The sequence below is a fragment of the Varanus komodoensis genome, unplaced genomic scaffold (assembly GCF_004798865.1).
Source record: "Varanus komodoensis strain SLA01 unplaced genomic scaffold, ASM479886v1 scaffold8, whole genome shotgun sequence".
Taxonomy (NCBI): domain Eukaryota; kingdom Metazoa; phylum Chordata; class Lepidosauria; order Squamata; family Varanidae; genus Varanus; species Varanus komodoensis.
Window position 1 is genome coordinate 40,431,502 of NW_025336481.1, and position 20,957 is coordinate 40,452,458.

The window sequence follows — 20,957 nt, forward strand, 5'->3', positions numbered from 1 at the left end:
CCTTCACATGCCAGATGCGACGGGGCTGGGCTCTGCAACAAGAGTCCTGGTCCTGAGATGGTAGGACTTTGGAACTGGAACTCCAAAGAATCCTATGGCCTCCCAGACAGCACTGGGAGGCCACAGGATCGCGCCTTTAATAACTAATGGAAGAATGGTTCACAGAAAAAAACATATCCACACAATCAGAAAAAAATGGTTCCCATTTCCGTCTTATTTAACGGAGGCTGAGGAGTTTCATTTTTTTGGCTGCAACAGCTTTAGGAAAGCAGATGCAAATGCTGGGATCAGCTGGGATGAGGATGAACGCTCCCAACGCACTGGATACCAGGGGACATCATATACTTCCTGTTGTTCTCTTTCCCCAGGAACAATTCATTTTTATTCACCAGTGTGTGCAATTAATGTGGCTAAAGAAGAAGCAGCAGTTCTGCATCAGTGATGTCATATACGAGAATGTCAGCAAGTCATAATGCCAAGTCACAGGCGGTAAGTTTGGGGAAGCCTTCCTTGGCAGCCGCGCTGGAATTCACTATATCGACGCACACAGGAGCAGCTGCTGACATAAATATTAATGTGGAGACTTCTGCTTGTTGTGATGTGCCTGTAGGCAGATGCACGAGGCCAGCTGGGAGGCAGCAGGAGGACTGAGCTCACAGAGGCTTACCTGGCTGGAGGAAGCCCACGTGTGCTTGCAAAGAGGGAGCCTGCAATCAGCTGGAACTGGCCGCTTTGTGGGGCAGGGCCTTTGCCTCTGCCCTCCTCCCACCCCACATAGCGATGCTCATAGTCCTCGGAATGTGGAGGCTCTGAGCACCATCATAAAATCACACTCGAAAAACATTACACTATCTTAGCAATTAAATAGGGTGGTAACACATCGGAGTAAGACTGTGAAAACAGGCGTGTTTTCAAGAGGCAATTAGAAGCTGCCCCCATGGCTGCTTCGCACCCCACCGATCATGGCAATGGGTACGTTCCAGAGAGTGGGTGCAGGGGAGGAGTGAGGAGTCCGTCTTCGGCAGAAAATCTGCCGGGTCCCTTGCTCTGGCTTCCTGGACTGAGGTCGGCTTTGCAGCAGCCCAGGGCCCAGGTCCCTGCACCAAGGGGCCGTGGGGCTTGGCAGGAACCGGGCCAGCCGTGGCAAGCGGGGAAGAGGTTGGGCTGCTGCGAAGGAGTTCTGCAACCAGAGGGGCCACTGTGTTTGCGCCCCCCCCTTGTCCCGGCTTGCTCTGCAGGAGCAGGCGGAGCGCGAGAGGAAGGTTGTGGGTTCCGGGGGGACGGTTCCGAAGGGCTCATCCCCGCCCTGGCGGGAGCCGTGACTGGGGAGGCCCCTGGTGTCTCGAGCCTGTCCTGACTTCAGCGGTGTTGCGCTGGGCGTGAAAAGCAACCTGAAGATTTCACGGCCTCAGGCTCTTGCCGCACGGGCACGTTTACACATGGCAGCCACACGGCGTGGTGAATCACCATGAGGGGTTCCCATTCAGAGCCAGGCACCGCTGATGAGCACATTGGTGAGGGTCATCACTGTCGCGTTGTCCCGTCCCCTTGGCTCCTCCGCGCTCAGTATCCTGGGACAGCAGCTCCCCGTTCCAGCCGGGGGGGGGGGGGGGTAAGGCACTCACACGGGCTGGGAGCCAGCATTTCTTGCTTTCAGGAAGGCCTCTGACGCCACCCCCAGGAATAGCAAAGGCCCTCTAACTCTGCCGTTGGGACGGTGTCTCCCATCTGCTCGCTCTCCCCTCCTGAACACCCTTCCACCCTTCCAAAGCAAGCCGATTTTCACACTCGGCCTGAGAAACTTGAAAGCGCTCGCCCTTCCCAGCCTTCAGACAAAACTGTCTGAACAGCTTGCAGTGAGCAAGTGACGGGCTGTCTCTCTACATGGTTCTAAGGGGGCTTTCCAGCTGGTTGCCCCCGCCATGAGCCTGTGTCGGGAGTTGGCAGCCCCCTCATCAAGGCTACTCCAAGAGAAGGGCTGACCCACACAGTGAAATCCAGGGACCCGCTGCCCCCTGCTTGGCCCTACGTGTGCGCCCCTCAGACCCAAAGGGGTGGGAAGCGTCAGCTCCCTGGCTGCCAGCTCTCTGCTCCTGCCCAAGAGCAGGCCGGGGATGTGGCCGATGTGGTGAGCCAGCTAGACTGCCACTCTCGATGGGCATCCCAGCATCATCCTTCAGACTTAGATTCTGAAGAAGACCTTGAAGACTCGGCGGTGGGAGTTTTGGGAACCCAGGGGGAGGCAGAGACCTTTGGAGCACCCTCAAGGCCACTGTCCACAGGTTCCCAGGCCACCCAGGAGAGCAGAGATGTGTTGGAGGAGACGGGAGGGTCCAGGAAGGGGAGGCAGGAGACCTGTTGCATTGCCTCGTCCCTGACTCCTTGACAAAGCGCTGGGAGGGATGGGCAGCCCAGTTAGAGCATCTGTGCAGGCCTCCCTGGCTGGTCATTCACCAACGAGAGTGGGGGAACGCAGTGTGCTCCTGAAAGGGAAGGATTTTGGGGAGACGTTCCCAGTTGGGTTCAACACTCTTTGAAGGTATTGAGCTGAGGGTTACCTTTCAGCTACTAGAGGGTTTTTAGAGTTACTTTGTCTGGTAACTGCGAAGTGCCAATAAAGATGTGCATTACAAAGAGACCATCTGATGTTTGGACCCTAAGAGGAAGGAGGGAAGGGCCGAGCTCACAACGGCCACGGTGTGGCCGGACAGCCTCTTCTCCTGACTCCCCCCTGTGTGCTCACTTGCACAGGCTGGGGAGAGCAGGCCGTGGGAGGGACGCCTCCGGCAATCGCTCCAAACTGGGGCAGCTGTCAGGTGTGCTGTTTGGGTAGCTGCTTGACAAGAGCCACACTTGGCAAGCAGCTCACTTGCGCTAGAGCTTTCCTCATGATGGGGAAGCCATCATGGCAGGAAGAAAGCCCAGAAGAGATCAGTGTTCTCGCTGTGGTTCCCAGCCATGGTGAGCCACAATGCTCAGTCTGCAGCTCTGGAAGACGATGGTCGACAGTAACAAGCCACCATTGCTTTTTGAGTTGAGAAAAGCCAGTCACTGAATTTTTCCTAGTGTCCAGTTCATTGTTGTGAACTGTGGGCTCTCTAGTTAATTGCATTTCATATTTATTTCTGACTTTTCTTTTCTAGCATGAAACCAAAGTGGCTGGCAATAAAAACAAAAGCAATCAATGCACAAACATCAATGCTGCAATCCATATAGACCTAATAGACGTGGGGCCAGCAGGAAAATGATGGGATGGTTCCAGCCACTCCATTCCAATCGATTATTTACAGGGGTTTTTGGAAAGTTTTTTCTCCCGCATTGCATGTCCATATTGTGTCCTCACTGAGCTGTCTTTTGGATACCTTTGAAACAACAAGGCATTGATTGTGCTTTTGCAAACCTTGGGGCCCTCCAAGACTACTGCTAACTCCCTCATATACGGAGGTGACACTTCCCCAGTGGTGACCCCACTGAAGCCTGGCTGGTGCCAACCTTGTCATCCTTTGGCCAGGTTAAGATGGCCCTCTAGGCCAAGCCTTGTAATGGCGTGGCTCTCGGACAGGAGGGCTGGCCAACTGGAGGGCCTGTGGGGAGCCAGGGGTCCTGCCCACTTCCAGAAGGGCCCCCCCCCAGAAGGGTGGGGCCCAGGGCTGCTCAAATGGCGGGTTCTTGAAAATAGCTTCTAGTTTGGGTTCAAGCAAACTGCTCTGTGCATGCTCAGAGGCCCTTGCATGCTGGTTATGGTTTGCTGGACATACATTGGAATGGTCTCTCTTTCTGACAGTGAGACAGGGGAAACATTGGTCCAAACAGCTTGTGGTCTCCATTCCAAGTCCTTGTAAGCCTGGAATGCACACAAGAGCAAGATGAGTTTTCAAATGCTAACTGTCCCTATTGTATGCATATCTCGTAATTGTTACTCTCATTAGTCTGTCAGTGGAGGCCAATTTGCGTAAGCAGAATTGCAAGTTAGAGACACCTTCACCATTTGAGGGATGTTTTGGGCATGGAATGTTACTGCTATAAGGAACAGAAAAGCTATGATAGCTTTTCATTTTCAGAAAGGACTTAGCATTTGTTTATTAAAAGGAATGCAATGAAGGAGGAGAGAAGGCTGGAGGAGGGCAGCTGCTTTTGCAGCTTCCTATCAGCTCCTCAGCCTCCTTCCCTCCCCCTCCCGAGCAAGATGACAATCACAATGCGAAGGGCCAGGTTGACCAAGGTCTCTTGTGCACGAACCTCCAAGTCAGGAGACTCGGATGTGCAACTGAGAGCACTGGATTGCACCTGTATGGTTTCAACAGCATCTTTAAAAAGGCCCCTGTCCCATTGCTTTGGCCACACTCCTATTTATTTTCCAAGCGAATCAGTGAAATTGTAAAGGAATCCACTCAAAACTATTTCCTTATCTGACTACCCTGTTTAATAATGACAGCTTTGCTTTGCTTTGCTTTCTGCTTTGCAGGTTAGGAAAAATGAAATGCGTTCATCTTCTCTTGCTTCAGCTTTTAATTCTCTGCCTCTGTCTCTCTCTCTTCCCTTGTCTTTTTGTTTTGTTAACCCCTTGTTGGTTTGCCATGGACAGCAGCTGTTTTGCAGTACGTGGACACATGAAAAAGACGATACTTTACATCCAGAAGCTCTGGGGAGACATAGCCTTAAGGAACCTGCAGTGTCTTGTTTGAACTTTCTGGACTTCTTTTCCATTTAAAGTTAGTAACTCTGGACCAAATTCAACACAGGGACATTAAAAGGAAGGGTGTGATGGTGCATACAGCTGTACAGTGTTCCAGGAAGGTTTTCTGCCATCGTTTTGTTTATATTTTCAAGTCTCCTTAATGGTTCATTTTCAGCATGCAGCTTGAACTTAAAGGTTACAGAAAGTGCAATATTCAAGGGTCCGTCTGAGCATTATCAAGCGTTCCCAGGTTCCTCTGGTGAAGTCTGTGAAAGGTAGGAACCAGCAGGGTACGTCATTAGCATGCAGTAAGGCATGAGAAGCCTAGGAAGGCTGAGCAAAGAAGGGCCACACTGACTTGACCCTCTGATCCTCATGGGAAAGCTCTCATGTAGAGCTTCAAGCGATGCCTTTGCTCTCCAGAAATGGACTGACCAAGCTAAAAGTTGGAGGATTCTTAGGCTTCAACCTCAAGTCCAGCATTTGAGGTCAATGGTTGATTGGCTCAGAGATTCATGCTGAAATTTCAGAGGTTAAGGTAGTTTAGGACATTCAAGTTTCAGGGCAAAAATGCCCTTTTGTCTGTTTAACCAGCCTTTGCCAGGAAGCAAAAGCACCCCATGTACCTGGATATGGAGCACAACTACGAATGGACACGGCATGTGCCATCTGTGGACAATCGCTTGGGAAGAGCAGCAGCATCGCCGTACCTGCGGAGTTGTCCGAGTCCGTCTTTGCTGCCAATACTGCTTCCAGTTGCTTGTTTTATACATTCCTGTGCATTTACACTGTGTTTAAAAAGCAAACAAAAGGAAGCTTTGTCCATGTTGTGGGGGACAAGGGGTATCTGGGGCAGTGGCAGATGCAAATTCATGGCTTTGACAAGCTGGGAAATGCAAGCTGCAGAACTGAGGGTTTCTTTGGGCATGTTAAGAGCATCGAAATGACTTCATTCTCCAGCAATGGGACCCAAGTGTCAGTCTTCTTTTACTGCAGGGTATTTCTCTTGGAACGGTTAGCATAACTTGCTGTTTTTCCTTTGCCTCATCTTGTTTTGTTTTATGCGTGTTGTCATGCTGTGACACAGATATAGTCAGCGCTGGCATTACTGGCATTTTTAATGTCCACCTTTTTCTGCCCTTTAATTTGACTTCCACTGCACTGAAAACTCCCAAAGGAAGCAGCACTTGATATACACAAAGCAACAGGAAACACGGGAAGAGGAAAGTCGGCATGTTCAATCTATGGTCAGCGTGGCGAAAACAAGGCACTTCCTGCTTCTGTGAGCACGACAGAGTATGGCAGTGGTTAGAGGGCTGAACTAAGCCTGGAGTGATCTTGGCCATCGAAGATTCCCGGGCCAGTCACGACATCTCAGTGTTACTGAGGTCATGGGGTGGTGGGGAAGGGTCAAAGGAGCAAGTGAGACTAACCGTGCGGTTAGAGAGAATGAAGCAGACTCACCAGGCCAGTGATGCTGGCAGGTGAGAGCAAGAGGCTGGAGAATTCTCAGCTGTGGACCTTGCAGCTTGCTCTGCATCCTCAGAGTTGGCTTGCTGACTTCAGCTGCTGTGGAGGACGCGGTCCCGTCACTGGTGTTGAAAGCAGATTCATCTGCCAGTCTGGTCAACTTCTGGATATGGAATAGGAGGAAGCACCATTTTTTCTGTTTCAGGCAGCAAAATGTCTTGGTCTAGCCCTGACTGCATGTACAGCCAGAGCTGCTTAGACGGTGGGTGGGATGGGACTGGAATTGCGCAATTAACAGAAGCCTTTTGCAGACAAGGCTGTTCAAGCTAGGAAGACTCAGGAGATTCTAGGCTGCCTCTTACATGCAGTGAAAGAGAAGCCCTGAGGTTACCTAGTTGCATTTTGAAGAGAGCTGATGGGAGCAAGCAGGGCATCTCAGGTTGAGAATGTTGATCAGCTGTCCCCAACCTTGTGCCTTCCTAAGGCTGGCTAGTGGATGCTAGGAGGTGTAGTCCAACACATCAGGGAGGCAGCATCTTGGGGTTGCTGATGTCTTTTGATTACAGCCAAGGCCCAGGATTCCAGTTAAAGGCTGAAAGGGCACTTGAGAATGGAGAATAGTCAGGAGACTAGTTTGGGGGGCAGATGGTTGAACTTGGTTGGGAGGCCTGGCCATGAAATTCCTCTGTTCTCCACATCACTTCCCAGGATATGGAGCTGTTGAGGGGCTGCCCCTTCTCAACTCCTTGCAGGAACTCTCAGTGCATCACTAGAAGGGGCCACAGCTACCTCCATGCAGTGACCACCACTTCTGAAAGGGTCTTTACGACATGCTCCAATAGACACATCACACCCACATCCCAGCACTGAATTGCCTATTTGGCCACTGAGCTGGGAATCCCATGCTGCTCATTTATACATTGGCACATGGCGTAAGACTTTTTAGAAGCATATGAGCAAGGGGGGGTGTGTGTGAGAGCGAGCTTACTGGGTCAGTCGCCACAAGAGGTGTCCCACTTAAACTGGCCCTCAGCATGGGTCGCAGAAGTGGACACACAGGTCATGCCATGCAGGTAGAATCCCAGAATAGCAGAGCCGGAAGGGGCCATGAAGGCCATCGGGTCCAAGCCCCTGCTGTTGCAGGCCACCACGTTACACCATCTCCAGTAACCCCAGCAACATGGTGGAAGCATTTCAAAGCCTCTCTCTCCATACGATACTTGTGCCAAAACTGATTGGCATGACACACACCATTTTTGTTTTTAGTCTCTGTCCTTCAAGCCTTCCTGACACACATCATTTTTAGGATATCTTGGTGCTTGAAGTTGCAGCCTGTCCAGGAAGGATGTGCATGGGATACCACTGATGTTGCTCCTCTCCTTGTGCACAAGCTGTGCCAGTAGGACTGGGCAGCAAGCCCGTGCAAGAACCATTCCATGTTGATCAAGTGGAGTTCCTGCCACAGCACCTTCACACACACGGAAATCCTCTGGACCAAACCCTTCCCCAGATGTCTTGGCCTACAACTCCCTTCATACCCCACCATTGGCTGCATGTTTTTAATTGTGTTCTGAGGCATTCCTTTCTGTTGTTTTCATCAAGTCTTATTTATAATTGTAGGCAGCCTGGGATGCCACTTTTCTTGATAGAAAGGTAGGGTGCAAATCCGGTCGATCAAGATTATGTTAACTGAATGTATGAAAAGAGCCATCACCATTCAGAATTACTGCAGACCTGAGATTCTCAGTGTGAAGAGGCTGAGGCAGCCACTGGAGAAAGCAAGACATCTTCAAAACATCTCCAGCCTTAATTCGATCTATGACTCACAGCAAAGGGCCAAATGTAGAGTGTTTGTCTTGGAAGCACCCTTGAAGACTGTGTCAAACCCACATGCCTGACTGCTCTAACACCACCCACTCACGCAGTCTGCATCGTTCTCGTGAGCCATGCCTAGCTGAGCTCATGTGTGTCTGCAACTTTTGGAGACGTCTGACCAGGTTTTTCTCCTTGGCTTGCAGGAACTCCCAAGGTCAGAATTCCAAATGTCGCAAGACCACCAGAGGCCAGACCTCTGGGCTGGCCTCCAAGGACTTGCAACTCCCGTGTCCTTTGAACAGATCCCACTAAGGTCAGCTGTTTGTGCAAATGGCTCTCCACAGCCTTATTAGAAAACACGGGTGTGAACAGGATGGTGCTCATCTTTATGGCATCCCTTTCAAAATAAGTGTATTCAAGATGCATCCCCACTTTGGCACAACTAGACATGCATAAATATCTTTCATTAGCACTGCTGCAGTTGCACTAGAATGATAGGGTTATATTTGGTTAGTTGCACTGAGAGAAATCCTATGAAAAAAAATCCCATGGAATGAAAATGAATTGTGAGCAGGACTGCAGCTGGCTGAGCATTTCAGTTTTGCTGGTAGAATGACTCTGTCCCACCCAGCTGGGCAAAACCAACAAACAACCCTTTGTGAGGTTGTGTGACAACTCTTCCAACCAGCATGCCTCTAGCATACCTCTGAAAAAGTGAGATTGTACAGTGTGGCTGTTCAAACTATGAACAGATTTCCCACAAGGCAAACACTGGCTTCACTTTGGAAGTTTCCTTTTCAGTTATCAAGGGAACAAAATAAAATGCAAGCCAGACTGAACGCCCCTTCCCCCAGAGAGAGAGTGAGAAGGAGCACAGGCTGGGCTTTTTGCAAGCTGTGACAGTCATAGTTTGGATTCTGCACACAAATCGACTTAGGACAACTAAGGCAACAGGTTCTCATTGGACATGAGAACAACACTTCAACCATGCCCCAAGAGCACAGAATGGCCTGCACCTTATCAGGTAGCATGGTCCTTCACATCATCCCACCCCTTGGCTGCAGACCTAGCTGTCTGGGCAAGCACCTGCAAATTAAGGCAAACAGTGTGCCGGAATCCAGTCTGAAAACAGATCACCTGCATCATCCTTAGGTCAAGGTTTTAATCACTCTTGCTGCCATCAGAGGTTTTTCCAAAACAGGAAAGCATATCTGCATTTCATCTCTCTCATACATGTGCAGCTATCTAATGTTAGTTGTACTTAGATGAAATGGAATGAACAAGACAAATTAGATATGACTGACTTACATTCCATTAATTTTAATGGCATTGCTCTGAGTAGGACTAACTTTGGATAAAACCCATAGGTTGAATTATGTTTAATTTTCTGCTAAGCAGTGATGCGGTGCAAAATTGTTGACAACTCCCATCATCTGAGCTTGATGTTCTTTCTTTGAAGCTCAGAAGCAGCTGGTGTTTTGGGCGGAGGCTCCATACATGCTCAGAAGTATTAAGAATTCATGGGCTGCATGTTGCAGAAATTTTCAATGGACTCCAATGAGTTCAAACTTCGGTGATTCTGATCTGTGGATTCCACAGGGAACTCCCTCCTGCACCACCCCCAAGACAAATGGACTGGCTTTTTCACTTTTGGAGAGCTTTGTGCTAATTCCATCAGCACTAATGCGCATCAGTGCTCATGTGCCCTTGCCCACCTCACAAATGTGCTGGTTGATGTGCAGTAACTAATGTGGATTTGCACAACTCTGCATTAATGCAAAGGCAGATTAGCAAGAATAGAACAGCATTGTGGTAAAAGAAAGGAATGAATTGATGATCGAACAAAAGATACTTGACCATCTGAGAGAAACAGCCGCATGCCTGAACTGACAGCAGAAATCAGATCGAGTGAAAGTCTGATTCAGATTCTTACACGTCTTTCCTCAAGGCGCCAAACTTGTTCACTGAAACCAAATATCCTTCTGTTCTAGAGACCAAACGCATAGCTTCATCAGGGCAATGGTTTGGGGTAGTAAATGGGTTTTCCAATGTTGTGTTGCTTTGCAATCCATGGAAGGATGGTGGAGGGAACCCTACCCAATGCGTCGATTTCATTCTGTTGGAACTGTTCTGAGTTTTGCAGCAATGTGTATTAAAATATATCTGTGTTAGGCTTAGCTTATTTGAGGTTGTAGAGTTTAGAATCTGAACTTGGGGCCAGAGCTGTGTGAACATGAATGGCAAAAATAACACTGATCAAAGCAAAATGGCTGTTTGCTTCTCGTTTTTTGTTTCGTCATTGTCCAACCATCGGCAAAGCCTCGCATGAAGCAACGCAAAGGAAAAACTGGTACCTTTCTAAAGCAGCAGATACTTAACAGTTTCGTTCTTTGTTGCACTCAGTGTGCTGAGAGAGAATGCTGGAAATCAGCTTGCAGGGTGGGGAGAAAGTGAAACACACAGGCAGGGGTGCAGACAGTGGGCCCCTGTCTGGCACCTCCCCACCCCCACAACTATTTCTGGACACAGAGAAAGGGAGACAAATCCAACTCACTAGAACTGCCAAAAGTAGCTCAAACACTTTATAAAAATTATTGTTCTTTTCTGAAGAACTGGGTGTGCGCATGCATCCATGGGGGTTGCACCTTTTAAAAACTAAGGTGCAAAAACTGTAAGGTGTGACAACGGAAAGTACGGGGTGTATGTGTGTGTGAGAGAGAGAGAGAGAGGGAGGGAGGGAGGGAGGGAGGATGCTGTGGAGAGGGGAAACACTGCTACTTCTACAAATTCATGGAGGAGAAGGCTATCAATGGCTGGAAGCCGTGTTGGCTGTGTGCTGCCTCCATTACCAGAGGCAGCATACCTGCATACTCCACTTACTGAGGAGTCCAGCCAGGTGGAACTCCTTGCACCCATCCCGCTTGAGTGATCCTGCAGACTTGGCTCGCCAGCCTGCGGACAGAGTGCTGAACTGGATGGACCACTGGCCCGACCCTGCAGGGCTGCTCTCACAAGTCTCCTGAAGGCACTCGGTTCAGTGCTCCCCCCCCCCACCCCCAGGAACAGCGGTTGGGCCACCTCGGGAGTGAGTCCTCTCCTTCAGCCGGATGCCTGCGAGGCCCTGTCAAGTGAGGGATGGTCAGCCCCACACGGTTCTACCAGCTTGCAGTGATCTTTGCAGACAGTGTGCTTTCTTCCCACCATCGTCTGAGCCTCGGCTGGTAGGGGTGGGGAGCACTCGGCTCCAAAAGCCGCTCTCACGTGAAGCGGGTCTGGGCTGTGCTTCTTCTCACTTCCTTTCCCAAGAGACAGTAATGCATCCTTTCTGCCAAGGTGCTTTTGGTTTTCTGAATGACTTTTCACCTGGCACGAAGCTGGCAACTGATACGGCTGTAGCTCGGATGATGGTGATTTGAACCTGTCGTTAAATTGGGGTCCTTTGGCTGAAAACCAACGTCCCTACAAATTCCAACATGGCACAAGAAACTTCAGGCATGGGACAACATAGTTCACCACAACTGGGCTACTGTCCTCCTGGCTGGGGCCACGAAGTGGCTCCAAAAACTGACGTGGGGCCACCATACTGAGCTACATTGCAGGCCCTGTGCGTTGAGATCCGTAGGCAGCCTCTTCTCACCCTGCTGTCCCCAGGCAGCCGATTTCCTCCAGAAGTCAGCCCAGCCCAGAACTCCCCGTCTTCAGCTGTTTCAGAATGCAACTCCCATCTACCCCAGCCAGCACTGCCAGTGGCCAAGACGCATGGGAGCTGTACCCCCAGGAGCAGCAAGCAGATAGAAGCGAGTACCTCTTCCCACAGCGCAAAATGGGCTAGAGAATTTGCCCCGTCCTGTCAGCCCTATGCTGCCTCCAAGAGCAAGGCCAGGACCTCTGCGTACACCCGTTGCTGGGGAAGCGAGGCGGGAAGGCGCTGCGGCACTCGTGCTCTACCTGTGGGATCGTGTGTGCGGCTGGCTTGTAACTGTGCAAACAGAATGAGGGATGAGATGGGCGCCGGCCGGATCCAGCAGGGCTGCTCCTGGGTTCTTGGGGTGCTGAATGCAGCCTGACCTCACCATCAATGCCGGGGATCCTTCCTGGCCCTCCGCATAATGACAATACATGGGGATCCCCCCGCTGGCAGATACCCTGCTTTGCAGTCGCTTCTTGACACTTGGAAGCCTCTCATAATGGAGTCTGAGCATTCTTCCCCCAAGGGGCTGTTCTGAAGAGATCACTGTTTAGTCCTGCCGTGGACGGTAAGGTCTGGGGTGTTGAGGAAGAGCACTTCTAGGCGCTTGGTTTCCAAAGCCCCCTGTTGGCTGGAAAACAGGCGCACTGGGCTGGAGAACGACGCTTTTCCCAGATGCCGGGGAGGATCAATGTGGAGCAGGAAGGCTTTCCAACGGGTAGGTGCCCCATCCGAACATGCATCTGTCCCTGAACTGGTATGGCTATGCTGGGACTGTACCACCTGGCTTTTACGATTGCTTGAATCCGTTCTCCGGATGCATAAGAAAAACCTATCCACTTTTGCATCAGCCCCCGTCACTGCGACAGATAATGCAAACCATTCAACATACGTCAAATATTGTTTATTTCAGACTTTCAGCTGAATCATGTGAAAAAGGCACCATGAAAATTAATAAAACTAGATGATTAATTTCTTCTAAATGACATGATTTTTGATGCCCTTTATATACAAGTGACAGAACAGAATGCTTTGTATGGAGAGTTTTTTTAAAAGTCCTTGGGGCTCCAAGATCCCACAACATTGATTTTAGTATTTTTCTATACTTATAGTGACCTTATTTTAAAATATTTACGTCGGAAATGATAATTTCATTCTTTTAAATTTTCTTTTAAACATTAGAAACACTTTCCATGTTTGCTACTGCAAAACCAACGTTTCCTTCCCTTTTGACATTACCTTCCCTTTGCATTCTTAAATGCAATACTCTTTAAGAATAATACTGTGAATAAACGCATGGATTCTGAAAGAAGGTCCCATTTCCCCCATTTTTTAAAAAATCGACATTTGTGCTATTGTTTCCTTCATTGGAGTCTTTATTTATTTGTGCTTATTCCCGCTAGAACAGCAACAAAACTGAAATCCAGAATAAATTACTTTGTTCTCTCCACTTCCATTAGGAGCCCATCCTGATACTATCAGGATGGCAAGAAAAGGGCTGCAACTGAGATCAAAAACACCTAGCCTCTGGCCATTGGTGTTCAGGAACTTTTGGATCCATTGGGCAACCTGGTGCTCAAACATGGAATCTAAAGACAAGGCGGCCATGTTAGTGGGAAAAAGGGTCTTGCTACAGTGAAGTCTCAAGTCCTTCGACATCTCACTGACTTGAATGGCAGAGAGGAGCATGTGCTTAACTTTCCCACTGTAGTCGATGGAACACTAAAGTCCCTGGCTGGATCAGGGCCCTTTGGGCTGACACCGGACCAAGGATTTCAACACATTTTCTTGGTTGGCTCAGCGTCTACGAATGACTCAAAACAGTAATGGGATTTTGCCTGCCCACTAAAAATACAAAGAAGAAAAGCATGAAATGATTGGTTTTCAAGAAACCAGCCCTGGACAGGCTGGTGAAGGACCCCCACAGGAGAATTTTCACTTAAATATACATTTAAATCAAGGGAGGGGGGGAACGGAAATTGCTCCCCCCTCCTTACCTCCCCATTGCATGCTTTCCTTATGGCATCATGTCGTATCTACATAAATAGTCGTTATTCAGCAGACATCTCCCCCGTTACAGCTTCCTAGAACAAAGCAAGATGGAACAATGCCAAGGCCAGCAGGATTGCTCACTCCCTCTTTAGTATTAAACAATAACAAAAAAAATAATAATAACTGAAAGGAGTTTCAATGACTACTGCTCTCGTCAAAGGACTCCACTCCCGAGTCCGTGGCGGCCGCGCTGAGTTTCTCCTGTCGCCGTCTCATGATCTCCTGCAGTTCTGAACTTCCACTGGTAGCCTGTGGAAACAGGACGAGGGTTGGGTTGGGGAGAGATGCACGCCAGCTCCCTTTCGCACCTGCAGGCTTTTCTGGGCCAGCGCTGGAGGTGATTCTATCCCTCAAGAATCCTAATGCAACAGCTTCTAAAAAATTAATATCCCACTACTCCAGGTGTCCTTAGGAAGCACCCTGGCTATATTTTGTCACGCTCGGTGTGCAACACACTTGGTTGCTTGCTTCGGTGTGGGAGAGCAGTAAGAGCACGGTGCAGTTCTGCTGAGCTTGCGGCTGAGCTCCTGGGCAAATGGGGTGTGGAAACCTTGGGGACCTGGGAGATTTGGGCCATCCGTCAAGAGTCCAACCCCCCCCCCCCCCCGTCTTAAGGACCTGCCGCCAGACAATATGAACGGCAAGGTACTCAGTATGAAGGCACAATTGAGCATTCACATGTTGGGAGGCTGCAGCCCTCCTTCCAAGCCAGGTTCAAGACCCGTTCCTTCCATTTCTGGCTGATACAGAGGGAGCCTGTAAACACAGGAACTTGGCCTTGATGGGAGACCAGGGATAGGTTCCTCTGTTTAGCCTGCCAGCGTCTCTCCTGCCAAATGCTCGGTGCTTAGCAGAGCAACCTCCCCAGTCCTGAACAAGGATGGTCTACCCTTGTCGCTGATCCTTCCATTCATTTTCTCTTTCCTTGCAGCAATGAAGCAGGTGAGGTTCAAGGCAGGGCTTTATATGCCTGATCCCTGAGGTCATCTAGTCTCCAGAGGGGGGTCAGCTTGGGATCCAGGCCAAAGAATTCCCCATCCCTGCTCTATAGTGCCACATGACTTCAAAACCAAACTTTCCTGAACTGCAGAGCACTTTTTCACCAAAAACATCCCAGGAGTTTTGTGTCCACTTTTGTTTTAACACTCCATGAATCTTAAAGTCCTACTTAAAAGTCACATGAAATCCAGGTTCATTGTGGGGAAGGAAAACCAGTCTATATTTGACCATAGAATTAGGTATGATTTGTTCTGGTATAATCTGATTAACGAGCATTACCCAATAAGCTGCACTGATGAGGATTCACCATTGTACTTCTTTCCTCGTTATGGAACTAGAATCTAGTCTGGTTTCTGCACGTTTCAGTATTGGAATTGTGCTAACGCATTGGATAGCTCTGATCTTCAGGATGGATGAAAGGACATTTTCATGGGGAAAGATATAGAGTGGCAAAGGAACAGATTCCAGAGGAAGAAGAGAGACATGGACTGGAAGAATGACAAGCGCAGCACGTCGAGGCCGGCCAAATACAGTCTCAAACGAACCGTGCTTATATCCTGGCACAATCCATCCCTTGAAATGTGCTGCATGCCACTCTCAGAAAGAGCCGTGAGCTCTTAAGCCTTTTCTTTTTCGCACTCATAGAAACATAGAAGTGGAGCGAGTCAAAAGGGGCCTCCCGGGCCATCTAGTTTGACCTCCGGCACCAGCCGGCTCCGCTCACGACATGCCCACCATGTGCATGTCCAGCACAGAGAGAGAGAGAGACAGGGATAGAGACAGACAGACAGACAGACAGACAGACAGAGACAGAGAGAAAGACAGAGAGAGAGAGAGAGAGAGAGAGACAGACAGACAGACAGACACAGACAGACAGGGACAGAAAGACAGATAGGCAGAGAGACAGGCAGAGAGACAGACAGACTGACAGAGAAAGAGAAAGAAAGAGACTGAGAGACAGACAGAGGCTCAGCCAACTTCTCTGGGCCTTTACTTTCTTCACATTCTTCATAACATTCTCCATCCATCCACTTAGGGTTTCCTGGGGCAGGAGCAAGAACTAAAAATCGAGCTCTCCCCCACCACATCCACAAGCCCCTCCGTCCTGCTTGCTGCTTTATTAATCCACATTTGCCACTTGGTGTCCAAAGTGGGAAACGGGCTTCCACTGCCTTCTACAACCTCTCGTGGAAGCCCATTCCACACCCTCGGGGTCTTAACCGCCAGGAAGTACTTCCTGGCATCCACCTTGAATCCTTGTTCCCTGAACTTTGCTCCATTGGCACTAGTGGAAAGCCCAAAAGCTCATCTGAATGTTTCTTGAGGTAAAGGAAATAGCTGCTGATGGAGTCAACAGCAGGTCCTCAACTCCCACAGCCCAAAATCAGCCACAGGAGAAGCCATGATGCTGGAGGACCACCAGCCAGTTCAGACTAACTCTGGGCCACAGGTCAGAGCAACAGGAATGAGTTCTTTCTCCCACGAGCCTGCACCCTCCTTTGCGAAGCTGACTTGTGTCCAGCAACCATCGTTCAGGGTTTGGACAACACACAAAATGGCATCCAGTGGTCAGAGTTCTGGGGTCTGTCCTTCTAACATTTTAGACTACAGACCCCAGAACTCTGACCACTGGTTATGCCACCTGGGCAGATGGGAGTTATAGTTCAAACCATCTGGGGAGCACCGGGTTGCCTATTCCTGCACTCAGCTATACTTTAGCATGACACCTGAATGCATCCAGTGAAGTCAGATTCCCAGATTCGCAAACACACCACATCATTGTGTAGTTATAGGCAAGAACTGGAGTTTCACTGAAACTCATCAAGCACGTACTTTGCAGATTGCATTTTTTGCACAAAACATGGCAACCCCATTCAGACCAGAGAAAGTGAGTCACATGGGTCCATCCAAGCCTGTATTGTCAACACCAACTGGCAGGAATTCTCCAGAGATACAGGCAAGAATTTTTACAGCCCTACCTGAAGTTGCCAAGGATTGTATTTGGGGGTCTTCGCATACAAAGCAAGCAAGCTGTGCCCCTCCTTCAGTTCAGGGTTTGGACAACACACTTTCAACAGCAAGTTAGCGTATTCAGGGTAAGAGTAATTCAGTGCACACATACCTCCAATGCCGCTTTCTGAACAGTAATTTGGCTGTATACGCGAGCCCCTTCGGGGCATACAGACTTCAGTTCATCTTTGTTGAGGGAGAACAGCTGAGCACCAGTCAAAACCCCAAGGCTGTTGACAGTCCTAGATGTTTAGCAGCAAAATATCAACAATGAAGTTCTGATGCGCATTTAAGAAAACAGAAAACAGATGCAGTGGTGATGCAGGCGTCAGGGATGGTGGCCCTCCTCGTGTTGTTGGACTGCTGGCTGGGGCTAGGGATGCACAGGAAATATGTTGGGGGGGTTCAAATCAAATGGGTTTTCCCAACCTGGCTCTTTGGATTCTCTTGTCTTCCCCACATTGGCACTGACTCAATTAGACAAGAGTTGAACCAGCGTGTGGGGTTCTGCTTCTCAAACAGGCTGTACTTTGCACAAGTTGGCTTTAAAAATCACGAAATTTGCGCAAACTGTACACCAAGACATTTTTGCATAGAACTTGCCATTGCCACATTTGCCCGATTCAGCACGGGCATTATGGTTTTCCACTAGGGCCAGTTGCGGGGTTTGCACACATTCAACAGACACATTTTTAATTACTTATTTCAGTTATCATTTTTCAGCTCCCTAAAACTTGTGCAAATCGGCTTACATATTTCCTTCTCTTTCCCCTACCTTCTTCCCCACAGTATTATGAGCAAGTCCATTATATCTATCAACATCTCAAGAAATTTGTGCAAATGTTGGGCTCTGCACTTCAACACTGGAAGTCAGTTGAGCTCAAGTGAAATGCATTTCCTATCATCACACTTACCTAACTGGAGCTAAGGGGAAGTAGAGTCCAGCAACTGGATGGCTAAAGGTTTCCCAGTCCTCTGGTAGAGGAAACCAGTTGCCTGCCTAATTCACATCACTGGATCTTAACAGCACTTGGTTCTAAGTAGGTATCTATATGATCACTACGTATATATATTAGATCGTATTATTAGACTCTTGAAACTCAAAAATCCAGATGCATTTGTCTCATTCTGAGCTGAACTTAAACAGGGGAAAGAGTAAAATGTAGTCTTTTAATTTGCTCCTGTTTTTGCAATGTGGGGTTTTAAGTTATTCGAAAGGGAACGGGGAACTGAACATGATCATGTTGCATATTTTAACAGGCAACTTAAGACAAGCATGGCAAAATATACAGCACAATCTAGCCAAATAATTCCCTGTGCTTTAACCCTATTGGAAAAAAAATAATTAGGCATCCTAACTCGAGAGAGTTTAACTCAGACCTATAGTACTCTCATTAGCTGCAACGTGGCAGTTGACATATCTTCTATTAATACCCACTTAAATACCTGTAGCCACTTAAAGCTATGATCCGTAACTTAAGACAGAGATAGGTGGCATGGCAGTCTTCAGCTATCTTGGACTACAATTCCCATAATGCCTTACTTTTGGTCATGTTGCTTGGGCTTAAGGTAAGCCAAAGCATCTGGGAGGCACCACACTGTTCCTTCCTGATTTGGTTGAACTATCTGGCTCATTTATGAAACGTACAGAACCCTGGGCAGAATCACAGGACTTCCTGCAAAGGAAGCTCAGGAGGGAGCAACCAGAGAGCAAGACTTCTTAGTGGTGGCCCTTCTTAATGGTGGGCTTTCTCACTGATTCCCCCCCCCCCCCAAATAAAAAATATAGAAAGCTATTCCACCGAGGCTGGCCTGGAGCAATGCTGTCATCTTTTTGGCACCTGGTTAAAATTGCTCCATAATCCCAGACCTTTCATGCATCTTCTGGGTCATGGATGCCAGCTATCTTCAACAGGCCTAGTTTTTATTGATATTTATTTATTTTATTTATTTATTTAGGAGACGTCTATGCCGCCCCATTCACCGAAGCCTTGGGGCGGCTCACATCCATATTGCTTTAATTGATTCTCAGGTGATTCTTTTCCTTTGCAGGTCTTTTTCACTGTATGTTTTTAGCTATTTTCAAAATTTATTTACACATATTTACAGACCACCTGTAACTGCCAAGGCCTTAAATCATTTAAAATTAATGTTAATGATGCTTTCTTTTAATGGTACTGCATTGCATTTTATTATTTTGTTCTATACATTGCTGCAAACCACCCAGAGGGCTTTGGCTTTGAGGTAGTACAGAAATGAAAACAACAACAACAACAACCATTTAAATGGTTTTAAATGTTGCCTGTTGAACTGCTATGTTGAGCGAAGCTGAATGATGAGAGATCCATGACAGATAAAAGGAAAGACTTATTTAAATGGCACAGAGTTAAAACTGTGAAGTTCTCTTCGAGAAGACCTAATGATGGCGACCAGTTTGGGCAAGTTTGAAATGGGGACTGAAGCTGGCTATCCGGGAAGGCTATCCATGGCCTTTAGGCCAGATGGCTCTACGCTGCCTCCAGCATTAGAAACAGTACGTCTGTATAGATCAGCTGCTGGGGAACATGGGCAAGAGGGTGCTGTTCCACTCAGAATCCGCTTAACCACAGTATATACTGCACCCCAGACTTACACTGGGTTGAATCCTTTTGCTTGCAGCCAATTTTTCACATCTTCCGGTGAGGAGTCATAGTTGATGTTGACTACTGGGACATTAGGGCGTGGCACATGGAACTTCTTTTGGGCAGCACTCCGGCCGATCGTGAGCCGGTGGATGAGTTCATCCTGGACTTCCTCCATCTGAGATTTTCTTCCTGAATGAAAAAAAGACTGCTTTTAAAACATGCTTGAAGAAGTGATTCATAAAAGCAAACACTGATTTTCCTGCTTCTTTATTTGCTTCATCCAGATTTCAGTCCTATGTGTGCTAGAAGAAAGATGGACTAAGTTCACTGGGGATGACTTCCAAAGAAATGTGCACAAGAATGCAGCCACAGTTTTATCCTTGGTTTCTCAGCACCGGTTCTAAAACTCTTCCAAAACAATATAATTCTTTGGTTTCCATTTCATCCAAAATTTTAGGTGAGAGGAAGACTGACAAAGCATAATAAACTCAAAATGTTTGTGTCCTAGGCAGAGTCTGAAAGCCAACACTGAGCTTAATAAATTAACAAGGCAATTCGGTAACAACCAACAATCACTTCCTCATCAGGGTTTGGTTACTCCAAGTAGTCTCCGACACTGGCCACAGTGCAAGCAAGAGGAAGCCATTGTTTCAAATTCATTCTCACCTGAATTCTTCCTGGTTCAGGAGCAGGCAAGATCTAATCTGGCTAACTGCCAAAGCTATGCTTCTCCCACACGAATTCATCCATCCTTCTTACCTTATCAGGGCAAAATGTTTCAGTGCAAGCAAGCACTGTGATGTGGTCAGAAAAAAACACACACGTCTGACTTGGCCTAGTCTTGGTCACTAAGCAAGTGTGATTTAGAAACATATAAACATAAAAACAGAGTGAGTCAGAAGGGGCCTCCCGGGCCATCTAGTCTGACCCCCGGCTCCAGCCAGCTCTGCTCATGACACGCCTACCATGTGCGTGTCTAGCCTATCCTTGAACACCCTCACCGAGGGGGCCTCAGCCACCTTCCGTGGACTTGCAGAAAGGAAAAGCTGTGCAAATGGTAAATGTGCAATCCTGCACACATTTCCTTGGGAGCGAGCTCTGCTGAACTCAGTATGGCTATGAAAGCTGGAACTGTTGAGCGCTGGGGGGAAAAGCAAGTAAGGAGAGCCAAGACAGAGATGTTCAGAATGAGACATGATATGGGGAAAGTGGAGAGGGAGATACTGTTCTCGTTCTTCCATCATACTAGAACCCAAAAGGGGTCATATCTCATGAAGCTGACCGGTGGGAGGTTCCTTGATCTGTCCTGAAAGTCCTCTATCACACCATGCATAGTTAAGCTGTGGGATTCAGTTCAGAAGATGTAGAGATGGCTACCAATTTGGGCAGGAGATGGGACCAATTCGTGAAGGAGAAGCCCATCAGTTGCTACTAGACTTGTCCCTCTCACATCAAGGGCAGGAGGCCTGTGTACACCACCTGCTGGGGAACTTGGGCAGGAGGAAGCTGTTCTACCCACATCCTGCTTTGAGGGATCATGGGGGCAGCTGGCTGTGACTCACCAGATTCTTGGTGTGTTCCAGCAGGGCTTTTTTGATGTTTTTGAGTTGTGTAGCAAAGA

The 20,957-nt window shown here is 48.4% G+C and overlaps 2 protein-coding genes across 7 annotated transcripts in view; one reads left to right on the forward strand and one right to left on the reverse strand.

Moving 5' to 3' along the window:
- PTPRO (protein tyrosine phosphatase receptor type O) overlaps nt 1–5,979 on the forward strand; it is a gene marked incomplete at its 5' end in the record, with an annotated part of 72,475 nt that extends 66,496 nt beyond the window's left edge. The window contains 2 exons of the mRNA XM_044455774.1: nt 369–489; nt 4,586–5,979. Coding sequence (XP_044311709.1) covers nt 369–473 — 105 coding nt within the window. The remainder of the gene's footprint in view (nt 1–368; nt 490–4,585) is intronic.
- A 6,561-nt stretch (nt 5,980–12,540) lies between these two features.
- The window catches only part of EPS8 (epidermal growth factor receptor pathway substrate 8), a 151,570-nt gene continuing 143,153 nt past the window's right edge, over nt 12,541–20,957 (reverse strand). For all 6 annotated transcript variants that reach the window (XM_044454859.1, XM_044454854.1, XM_044454856.1 and 3 more), the window contains exons 19-21: nt 19,345–19,525; nt 16,825–16,954; nt 12,541–13,952 (exon numbers count right to left, since the gene is read on the reverse strand). In XM_044454859.1, the coding sequence (XP_044310794.1) occupies nt 13,839–13,952; nt 16,825–16,954; nt 19,345–19,525 (425 nt within the window). In that variant the 3' untranslated portion in view covers nt 12,541–13,838. The remainder of the gene's footprint in view (nt 13,953–16,824; nt 16,955–19,344; nt 19,526–20,957) is intronic.